General features: G+C 36.7%; 1 protein-coding gene across 2 annotated transcripts in view; it reads left to right on the forward strand.

Moving 5' to 3' along the window:
- Positions 1 to 12,325, forward strand: part of BNC2 (basonuclin zinc finger protein 2) — a 323,651-nt gene that overhangs the window by 219,868 nt on the left and 91,458 nt on the right. For both annotated transcript variants that reach the window (XM_071730322.1, XM_071730323.1), the window contains one exon: positions 4,077 to 4,312. In XM_071730322.1, coding sequence (XP_071586423.1) covers positions 4,077 to 4,312 — 236 coding nt within the window. The remainder of the gene's footprint in view (positions 1 to 4,076; positions 4,313 to 12,325) is intronic.

A 12,325-nucleotide genomic window follows, 5' to 3' on the forward strand; every position in this document is an offset into this window, starting at 1 on the left:
ATTGACATCAATTTCAAAGTTCTCTTTAGAATTCAGATGATACTGAGGAAAGTTTCTTTAAAATCTGGGGGATTTAGTCTCTGTAATATCTGAGGGATTTTGTTTACTATCCAAGAAGGTAAGGAGTGACTAAACCAACAAGGCTTGACATTAGGAAGCATTTTTTTAGAGGGTCATCAAGACCTGGAAAGGCTCCTTAAAGAAATGATTGATGTGCAAAGACTGTCAGTGTTTAAGAGAATTTTAGCAATTCCCTTTATATGTTTTAGCTGTTAGCTCTGGAATGGTCAGGCAGTTGGACTAGAGAAATATTGTAAATCCCTGCCAAATGAAATATTTCTATTATCTAAATTATTTTGGTAAATAAGTGAAACTTCAGAGTTTGCTAGGGAAAAGTACTGAAAGGTTCCTATTTTGTTCACTCATTATTCAATTAGTAATTGTTGGATGTTGAAGGCAATCTTCTGCAATGTCCTCTATTCCTCCATCGTCCTTTCTTGGCCTCTTTTTAATAGATAAAATTTCTGAAACAAATACTTGGAATTTAGAAATATTACTGGGCTAGATTTTATAGCAAAACACAAGTGCCTATTAAGGCTATTCCACAAAATACTTCCTTACTCAAGTATGTGATTTTAAGATTTTTCATTTTTCAGGTAAGTCTCATTCTTTCACATTGCATGTTTCATCTTGAAGTCTTCCAAACACTCATTAAGTCATGCACTGCTGTAGATGCTGTTGAATTTATTCACATGTGAAACACATCATTGTTTGTTAGCATTTAGAAATCGAACCAATAGATTGGAATGGAAAATGGTGAGGAAGGCATTATCCGTGTGAAATTACATGGGCAGTTCAAGCCAGCAGAATATTATCACCTACTCATCAAGAGATTCAGCAAAAGGGTGAAGTTCATACTCTAGTCCCTAGAGAAGAAGCAGTGAAACTTAGGTCCTTTTCTTATATCTTCTTTGAAAAAATATGTCTTAAAAATATACACATGAATCCACACAGAACACCAACATTAGTCCACGAGTAATAGCAGAGGAAAAAATCAGTGAGAAGTACTGCAGAAAGCAATTTTTCTGTCAGCTATTTTCTTAGCAATCTCCTTTAAATGAACATGATAATTTTTATAAATTACAAATTATAGTCAAATTTCATTCTACCACCAAGTGCAAGGTCTTTCAATAGTTAATGATCTGTAAGAATTTCAGATCCTTACCATACTATTATTTCTCAGGTGGGTGCCAGTCCATTTCCTTTCTCTTCATGTTGAACTTCCACCCCCCCATCTCCCCCCCCTTTTTTTTTTTTTTTTTTTTTTATATATATATAGCGAGGTATGTCATTAGTTTTCAAATGTTCTTACACACCCATGCAAAAATATACACTTTGTTGGGTTAAAAATTGCACATTTCAGTGCATATCCTTACTTGTACATCAGAAGGATAAAATTCACTGCCTATGTGTTTATTACATAATATGCAGAATTCGTCCACAAATCAATTTGGACATAATTTCACTGCCAGATAATGTCAGTCCAACACCACACTAACTCTTATTTGTGAATGTTTTGAGAGTGGATGTCTATAGATAATATTGCCTTAAAAAAACATGTTGCAGGTAAATTCAATACTAGAGGCTATCTTGTAAAAATTTCTTTCTGATGGTCAAAGAGTGCTTAGTAATTTAAAAAGACCTTTTCTATTTCTTTTTTAACTTTTATTTCATCTCAGCCTTTCCACAGCTGTTATCCTCAGGTGCTCACATTACATGAAGTGAGTAAATGTCCACAGATTTTTATAATCTGATTAGAGCTATTGGTTTTATAATCTACCCAGTAGTCTTCAGATGAAAATATATTACAGTGATTCTAACTTGGGCTAAAGGAGAATTTTCAGCAAAACTTACTTTTCCTCATTGCAGACACTCAAGTAAAGAGAAACAAAACCAAATAATACTAATATATACTAGAAATGCAGCATGACACAGTGATTAAAAGGCATTGAGTATTCAGAAAATATTCATTCAAATCTTGACTCTGCTCTGAATTTTTGTAAACTTGGAGAAGCCAATTAACCTCTTTTGACCTTGTTCTCATTCTGTAAGACTGAAAGTGGAAAGCTCAGGGTGATCCCGATCTGCTTCATTATTTTGAAGTCTGGTCAACAGTGTTACATCTATTAATGTTAATATTATTTACAGTATTCTTACTGTGAGTAATAGTAATATTTTCAAAAAGATGTTAATATTTTACTTTATTTTACTCCTTGTAAATGGCTTCCCTACCTCCTAAGCACACATACATATCCAGTAGCACATATAGCACAGTCTGCACATTAAAGAAATAAATTTTTTAGGCTTTTCTACCTGAGTACTTTGGTGACACATCTGTTATTGTAGTAATAAGGTGATCATGTTACAAATATTTCATGCATAATAGTAGCCAAAAAAAAGGTAGGAAAATATTTGACCTGTTTAAGCTTTAGTCAAATCCTGTTCATTGGACCTTGTAAATAAATCAGTGCCACATCATGAAGCCTAAATACCAGATGTACTTTGTAAAATGAGTTTTTTGAAGAAAAATCCTATCCTTCACATTTTGCAGTATGAACGTCGTGTGGAGAGACATAGGACTGAAGACCCTAGGCTTGCCAATTCCTTATCTTTTTTGAATGTTAAATTAACATCTGAAGTTATTTATTCAAAGCTGACTTAACCACTAGAATAGGAAAGATCAGACAAATCAGTTGCAATAAATGAAGTATGAGGAAACCAGAACTCTTTGACAAAGTATTCCTTGGAGTAAATGTGTTGAATGAAGCCAGCCAGTAAATGATAAGGGCCTTAGTGCTCTGGATGTAAGAAAGCAATTTATCAAGAGTACATGAACTCTCCAGTGACCATAAGCCAAGAAGAAGCCAAAGTACAGCAGTCTTTATAAAATTATTTTAAAGGCTCAGAAAGTTTTGTTTAAAAAAATCAGTGAGAAGTTGTGTCCGTAAAGTGGAAACAGCACATAAAATGGAAGTAAGATTAAATGTAAACATTATACTAGGAAAAGTGTGTGATGTCTTATGCAATTCTGTCATATTTAACTTCACAAGGGGATAAGAACTACCTGCAAATTCCCCTCCCCTCATCTCTAAATTATTCACGTCACAGTGAATAACATGAAATTCACACAGAAAGGTAAAACAATCTTGCCAGAGCAACTAGCAATGAATTCATGATAGGATTTATGTTAAATCGAGGGACTAATTTTTAACATCTTTTAAAGACTGGGGTGTAGATGGTATCTGTTTTCTTCTCTGCTAGAGGCTTAAGTCTCAAACCTTTACCATTCCCAGTCTTCAGTCTTGGACATCAGTTAATCATATATTTTCTGTAATTTTTTTGAACTTATGTGTATTCTAGTCCCTGGAGGTCAGCTGAGCAGCCTTCTGCTGTAAGAATTAAAGTTAATTGTGACCTTTAGGAACTATGCCTTTGTCAGTCAGCACCGATGAAAAAGGATCATTCAGTGATGAGTGGTTTCTCTTAATGATCTGTACTGGGACCAGTACTGTTCAATATCTTCATCGGTGACGTAGACAGTAGGATTGGGTGCACTCTCAGGAAATTTGCAGATGACACCATGCTGAGTGGTGCAGTTGAGACGCCCGAGGGACCTTGACAATCTTGAGAAGTGGGCCCACGAGGTTCAACGAGGCCAAACCCAAGACTAGATATATAACAAGGATGCTGAAGCACTGGAACAGGTTTACCAGAAGGGTGGTAGGTACCTCTTCCCTGAAAACACTCAAGAGGGGGCTGGACAGGGACTTGAGCAACCTGATTTAGTTGAAGTTGTGCCTAATTATTGCAGGGGCGCTGGACTAGGGGAGTTTTAGCAGACCTTTCCGAGCAGACCTTCCCGAGCTATTCTGTGGTTCTATGATTCTACCATCCAGGTGATATTTCTCTGGAAAATAGTTTTGTCTCCCAAATTTGATGTGTTTAGATAATTCTTTGGGGAAATTTTACTGTCTTTCCTTTAGCTCTGTTTTTATAATTAGTTCCTTTTCTTTCAGCCTTGGACAAACTCAGTACTCAGCATCTCTACCACCCAACCCAAGTGGAGATCGTGCAGTCCAACGTTGTGTTTGACATCAGCAGCCTGATGCTTTATGGTACTCAGGCTGTGCCTGTGAGACTGAAGATACTACTTGACCGACTCTTCAGTGTACTGAAACAGGAGGAGGTGTTGCATATTCTTCACGGCTTAGGCTGGACACTTCGAGACTATGTTCGAGGCTACATCCTTCAGGTAGGAAATAAAGCAAAGCATGCTTCCAAACCCAGTAAGCTGATTTTTATTTTTTTTTTTTTTTCCAGTATAAGTAGTGACTGTGTACCTGTGTACCCAAAGAGGTAGAATGATGTGAAGTAAATTTTGTGTGGCATATTGAAGATTAATGATGATGTTGGCAAAATAAAACATGCAATTTTTCCTAAGCTAAAAAAATGTTCCTTAGAACCATAGCATTTATTTGTACTTGCTTACGCTTATTGTAGGAAATACCTTAAATACTGCAAATACTGCGGTTACCTAGCTGCAAGCCTGATTTGGTCATCAAAGGCAACTGGCAAGTTTTCAAAGGCTACTGTTTGACTTGAGAAACCAAGATCCAAGTCAGCAGCTCCTTCATCTTGTCTTTTGCTCTTTAGTAACCTATCTAATAAGGGGTAGATTAAATGAGGGTTGCGATCACGGTTGTGTTGGGAAATATCTATGGAGCATAATGTATAAACAAGAAAATCCTGTTTATATGGCCATTTTTAAAAGGTAGCTTTAGATAAAGTGTTACATGCAGATGGATTGAGATAAGGTAAGCAAACAAAGCATAAGTAAACAAAATATGGACAGGCTTGCTTTATGAAGATGATCGTTAATATGTGCAGTTGCTTATGTGAACAATCATCTGTTGTGTTCCAAAGTGAATGACTACATTTTATAAGCGAATTTCTGGTAAAGAATCTAATGCTACATTCTTCTGAGTTCATTAATTGCTATTGACTTTGTGGGAGCACTGCATCATCTAAAAGTCATGCAGTTACTGAAGTGGACATCCCTGAAAAACTTTGAAAATTCTGGTTTCTGATTTATTTCTTTACTTTCTTATGCACTAATGGCATGTTTGGCAATATACAGAAAATACTGTAATCTTAATTCTTGCTCTGAGGAATTCTGACTGTACTTTTAAAATTCCTCTTCATTTTTCTGTTCTTTGTGTGAAAGAAGTAAATTAGCCTTATGTAATGTTGTAGAAAGCTTCATCTTCTGTGTTCTTAAAATATTATCTTAAATGTTAAACACACTTTTTTTTTTTTTTTTTTTTTTTTTAGAAAAATGTTCTGAATTGTAGAACATTGCTACAAAAAAGTAATAAAAAGGTTATTACTTAAATAATGAGATCCTGTTCTTCTTATTAGGACATATATAGAATGGAGCTCTTGTTGTGGGATTCTCTCAGGCACCTATTTTGTAAAAGCTAAATGTTACACATGTTCAGATACAACAGAATCCACTTTTTTCTTATTGCCAGTCTAAAACTTACACGTATGTATATATCCATGAGGATTATGCGTAAGTTATCTGTTTTTGTGCTATATATGTACGGATATATATCCATAGGTATTAGATGTGATGTATATTTTACAAGATATATGATAAATATCTGTAGAGATATGTACTGTAATGGCATGTTGCATCATATTTTGGCTTCCTGAATTCTGAATGATACAGATCAGGAGGCCCGAAGTAATATGATTTACAAAGGAATACACACAAAAAAACAAATTCTTTATAAAATACAACATTAGAAAATTGCTGTGCACTAAATGCAATTAATAGTTAGGTGTAAGGTACTGCAAGTGTAGAATGTAATTCACTGTCCCTTATAGACAAGAAGACTGACCAAAATCACTTGTTCTCTTGCTTTAAAGGTCACACAATCAGGATTGCATTGAATTTGCTTTGATTATCTGTTGGAATTATCTTAATATATTCAAGAATGGCTTAAGTATAGTTATATAGAGGTATACACACAGTGAGGTTGTGACCTACACATCTGAGTAGTGTAAAGGCCTAATACACCATTAAGTCAGTATTTGGTTTCTCTGGCTGAAACTCAGTCACATTGTTGCCCTCAGGGCATGAATTTTACCATTACTACATTCAAGAACAGTATGTTGAATATTATGTCAGTTAAAGGAGAATTATCAGTGAAAGTTAAGGACAGCTGTCTTGCCACATACTGGCTTGGTTACTGCTCGGCTCTTGATTGTACACAGTGGATGAAAGAAGACCTACAATAGGTGCAGCCAAGCCTTCCTATTAGTTTAGCCCTCTGATTTCAAAGAATCACAGACTGCTCAAGTTGAAAGGGAAATCATCTTGTCCAACACCCCTGCTCAAGCTGAGACACCTAGACCTTGTTACTCAAAACCATGTCCAGACAGCTTTTGAATACCTGAAAGGGTGGAGATGTTGCAACTTCCTCGGGCAAAAAATGCCTTTTGTTTCCATTAAAGCTAGGAAGCTCAGTATGTGGCAGAAAAGTGAAACTTTAGTTAAACCATATATGAAGAGAAATCTTAGGAAAATGAATCAAATCTATGATATTAAAAAAAGTTCTCTTTAAAAGTAACTATTTTAACTGATTAAAAAAGAGAAAGGGATATGAATTGAAAGTTGAAAAGAAATATGTAGTAACACTAGCACAGTTAAAGTGCATACAGATGAGACCTGCAGGTAATGTCTCCTTTGAGCAAAAGTTTTTGTACCATTAAGTTCATTATTATAGAACTGGAACTCTTTACAAGAATTGTTTAAGGCTTTCAGGCTCACCTTTTCCATACAAAAAGCTTCCAATGAAATTGCATGAGCCTCCTATGAGAACACCAATAGTATCATCTTCCAAAAGAAATTCATCATATCACAGGGGTATGGGATTGTTGATAGGCTGTCATGCACTGAGTTCAAGAACACCTGATTCTCAGTGTATAAATATAGTTCTTCTTGTCTGTGTAAACTAAATCATAAGCTAGTCAAGTCAATGCTGCTAAGTTTACCATACATCTGCACATCTTTATAGGGCATCAAATACACAAATACATGTCCCTAGAAAAAGGTTTACTTTTGCCGTAATTCTGTAGTTGGAGAAGCATAAACCAGTAAACTGATCTGTTTGCCTCTAATCTAATAAAAATAATATTTGAAACTTGTAACTTGACAAAATTAACTGCAGTGCAAAAGATTCACAGAGCTGGAACAAGATTGGAGGTTCATGCCTTAGGAAGGTCTAAGACATCAATCTTTTCTGAATTTCCCCTGAATCATATGAAGTGCTAAATTATTTTAATATTTTCCCTAAACTGAGGGTGTTTGGAGAGGAGAAAAAAACCATAGGTCAGATGCATCTACTCAAAATTAATTATTTTTGTATTCTTGGCTTGAAAAAAGAAAATACTTTTTTTCCAATAACTTCTGAGAAAAATCTCACCATTTGCTCCGCCTCTTCCCATCTGTGTATCAGTGCTGCGAGGTGGGTGGGATTATTTGTAATACCCTCATTTTGACTAATTATGTTTGTAAATAGCAAATTAAAAAGCAGTGGGCAGGAAAAAATGCTGTATTTATTGCTTCATTCAGTGGATGCATTAATGAAGCACAGGAAGCGAAGGAACCCTGAAGCCAAGCGAGGTAACGTGATACACTGCCTTTTACATTTGGGCATAGTCACAATGTTGCCAATAACGCCTGAGAGGCATTAAGACCTGGCAAGCTGTCTGTGGCCTCTGTGAAATAAACCTAGTTTCAGATGAATAGATAGCTATCTCTGAAATATCAGCGAGTGACAATTTGGTCAGCAGCCTCATCAGATCGCTCACAGTGTTTTAAAGTTGTTCCCTCCTGGTTTGAGGTGATCCTGAAAAAAACTTACTGCACATGGAAATGTTCTGGACTGAGTCTGCTCCATGGTCATCCAGAGTACTTTAGCTTCTGGGCTTGTTTGTCTGATGCCTAGCTCAAGGAACTAAGCTACTGTATTTGACATGGAGCTGCTAGTGTGGGAACAGCCAACACAACTGTCTTTACTGGACAGGAAATTATTCTTCAAAATTACTGTAGCTGGTCTGGGTGAAATTCTGCACCTGCTACTCAAAGATATGTGGCTACTGGCACTTGATTTGGGTGAAGTTACTCTTGCTGCAATGGACAGCTCGACTGTGAGTAAGTCTCCAGCTCTAGTTTGATTCCATCTGAGCTGAATGAAGAGGTAATTTTGCCAGCTGTTCTCCTCTGCTCCACCACTGGAGAATGTGTTACCCCACCCATTTGCCAGTGTACCTACATGTCTCATCACTCCCTAGCCAGGGTCTTTGTAAATACGCCAGGTTAGAAAAATCCTCTTGCTAAACATGTGCAAGTTAACTCTGATTATTTGAGAGGAAAGGGCTAGGGAGCAATTATGCCACTAGTAGGGAACAGCTGGGACATTCAGCTTTTGCACTAGTCCAGCTGCAGATGACAGGACACACATCCACAATTTAGAGGCTGTAGACTTACCCTTTGAAAATCATAATTCAGTGTTTTGAGTAACAGCTCAACACTTTATCAATGGATTTGTGATCAAACAGTTGGATTTCTTTAGTATAGAATAGAAGAATAACTATGTTTACAAGTACAAAGAAGGAAGCAGAAGCACAGAACAAAACACTGGCAGAATCAGAAAAAGGGCTAGACCTAGCACTCCCATTCTTACCATCATTCCCTTGAAAAAAATAGATTATAGTCAGAAGCTCACAGGCAATGTCTTGGCTGCCAGACGATTTGGTGTTACTCACAGCTATGAGAAATTTAAAATAAATAAATAAATAAATAAATCCCAGGGAAAAAAATCAAACTAACGCTGGCTGGAAAAGTATGGATATTTTATTGGCCCAAAAGGTGACTCACAGAAGTCAGTGCACTGGAGAGTGCATGGAGAACTGTTAATCCTAAATTAAGTTCTTTTTCATGGCAATGTTAATGCTGAAAGCTGTTGAAATTTTAAATTCTTAGAATTGCTTGGGAGGAGTGGTGCTTTTCCTGCCTCTGTGGTTTCTCTGTCAGGACTGCTAATTTTCAAATTAGGAAAAAAGACTCTGGAATTCATTGCATTTTCTGCCACTGGGTTGAGCTTCTTGGTTTCTTTTCTTAAAGATCACCCGCACAATCCCTACTTTATTAATTCAGTTAACTCTTTGGATGGTTTGTGAATGGATTGTGATTTATTCTCCCACTGCTTTGTTAGTGCTGTAGGGATAACAACTGCTGAGCAGGAAAACTCGAGGTGTTTCAGTCACTGAAGTAAACTAAGAGTAAACTATGTGAAGGTATGAGACATTATGAGAAGGAAATTTTTTATTTTGAAAGACAACATCCCATTAACTAAAACAAAATCTTTCAAATTATGAAATACCTAGTGCAGGCTAATTAATTAAGTTCTGAGATTTTAAAAGAAGAAATGGTTATATGCGCAGTCAAATTATTCATTCATATAGATTGGTGTTGTGGATTTCACTGAAAATTCTCAAAGTTTTGTAAAACATAGTTCCTCTTGGTGGAATGGATTGTTTTCATTTGTTGTCCAAGTTTACCACAACTATTTTGTTCATGCATACCATTTTTACATCATGATTGGGTCAAAGAAGGAAATCTGAGCCTCTTTAATAATACTGTTCTGAATTTCTTTTTTGTTCTTGAGTAATCTGTTATCTTGAATGACCTCATCCCTAGTAAGCAGGTGAAGTATTAACTGTATGCACAGATGGAAAGTGCTTTTCATTTTTAAAAATTAAATATTTCCAACCATTGGCTTGTCTGTGGACAATTTCAGGAAAGCATGGATTCTCTTGCTCTCTGAACTCTTTTGGAGACTTCAGAGTCTTAGTTTTCCAATCTGTACTTCTTTGCCTGTTTTTAGGATGTTTGAACTTCTGCTACAGAGCCCAAGTGCAAGGGCTGTTTAATTAAACATCTTGTCAAGCAGCCTCAACAGCTTAGATATACAGAACATTAGAAAGAAAACAAATAGACAGTAGCTCTGAGGATATCAGCTTTTTCAAGATAGATACATGGTGTCAGATCATTGTAGTGGTAATACACTTTCAGTTCCATGTAGTCTCCTATCTATCCAAGTCAAATCAAGTTTCTATCAGGTATTTTCCTTTAAATGCCATCAGCTGACTTACTGGTTTTTATTCTTTCATAGCATGTACACCTTTAAAGTGGTGGTATACTGTATTATTTGTGATAAAGAAAATTAAAAGAAATTATCAAATTATGATTTGGATGGAGGAAAAAAAAAAAAAAAGTTCAACCTTGCAGCCCAGCTAAAGTTTGATGACACTTGCACACCTATAATACAATAAAAATTGCTTTTATAGGTGAAAGTTTGTAAATTTAATTAATTTTTATTACTTTTCATTTCTCATTGGTCTGTTTTATTTATCTCATAATTACTACTTTGCAATTGTTTAATTCTGACTACTGGAGGATTTCCTTGCATTTTAGGACGCAAGTCTCTCAGTCTTTTCATGTCTCTATGACTCTTATCCACTTCTTGTGCATAATGATACCGATGCAGATAAAGGTTAAGAAGTTTATCTGGTAAAGACTGTAATAAAGCCATAGTACAGCCAAAGTGTTCCACGTGCAAGATCCTATTTCCCATAATAACTGCCACCCACGTTTAATCGCTTCATAATGAAGAGAGGGTTACTCCTCCAAAGCTTTATTTACTTTTTCCAGCTTTGTTGGGTACACTTCTATCTTGTGTTTTCTTTTCCCCCTTGTAATCACTATTAACACTCAAATGTGCTCTTTTGTTCTGACATTTTTTCAGCAGTGGCCTGAGTTATAAAGGCTCAAAGCTGGGTAACATTTCTCCAGACTTCTACTCTCCCAGTACAGATGGGATTTAAATCTGCATTGCTAGTATGTGCCCTGCCTATTTATTGTTGTCTGTGCCTGTCTGTTCCCTACTCCCTCTCTTTCCGCTTCAACTTACTCTGTTGTCATTGCCTCTCATTACCCCCTCCCTTTTTTTCTTGCTTATCTTTCTTCCTTCAGCCTCACCTCAGTTTCACTGCCCCTTCTCTGATTTTCCCTCTCTAGTGCAAAGAGATGAAAAGGATGTGTTAGATGATGTGTCCATCTCCTGAGTTTTCCATTCCTCTCACAGCATCACTGCGTGCATTATTTGCAGCTGTGATCATCTGGAAGAATTTGTCTTCTCCCATGTGAGTCAGTTTAGCATGACTTCCCTGTACCTCTGCGGAACAGAGATTCTCTGCTGTGTCCCTTACTCTTTTGTATTCATCTTCGCTGTACTAAGACAGGAGTGACTACCCTGTCTCTACTCTAAACAGTGTGGAAACAGCTTGGATAAATCTTTAAGGACTGAAGAGGGAGACAGGAAAACACAGCACAACTGCTGAACCAAAGGGAAGCTCTGTGGTGTGTGTGAGCAAAGCACTCGCTTGTTCTCTACACTGTAAAGTGTTTTCAGATTTTCTCTGTATCTGCACCATCTTGCCTTACATCTCCATGCTGCTTTTGTTGCCATACCTCTAATATTAACACCACCAATCACACTAGTGCTACATGACTCTATTTTTGATGGCTCTTAGCACTTAAAATGGGGAGTAATTAAAATAAAATCCAAAGACTTTGATGGCCCTTCTGAATGACACCAGGAGAAGTTACATGACAACAGATGTTTCAGTAACATACAAAGAACATTTGGATATCCAGAATATGTGCAGCTGGAGAGCTGTGCTATTGCTGCTATGTGTCTTTGCATCTTGCAAGGGTAATGAAGCAGAGGTCTGTATACCCCTGGTAATCAACAGCAGTTTACACGATGCTAGTTCTTAATAACTTCTGTGAAATAGCTTTTAAAACCATAGTGTTGCACATGGCTCAGGAATGCAAAGATGGCCTTTTAATGGCAAATTTTTCTGGTTGCCAATGACCAGAAGAAAAAAGCCACACAAACAAACCAAACCGAACCAAACCAAACCAAAAACCAAAAACCAAAAAAAACCCCAAAAAGCTAAAGAGAGAGGTTTGTGTAGCTGCATTTCTCTTGCCTGGAATGTGTGCCGTTTACAGCACTGGAGGTGAGAAGCCATGATTCCACAGCCTGATATAGTTTCACATACTTGGGCACAGCTACTGGAATGCAGAGCATGGAAATGGCTGTTACTGAAGTTCTGTCAGCCATATGCC

This window comes from Heliangelus exortis, chromosome Z (genome assembly GCF_036169615.1).
Source record: "Heliangelus exortis chromosome Z, bHelExo1.hap1, whole genome shotgun sequence".
Taxonomy (NCBI): Eukaryota; Metazoa; Chordata; class Aves; order Apodiformes; family Trochilidae; genus Heliangelus; species Heliangelus exortis.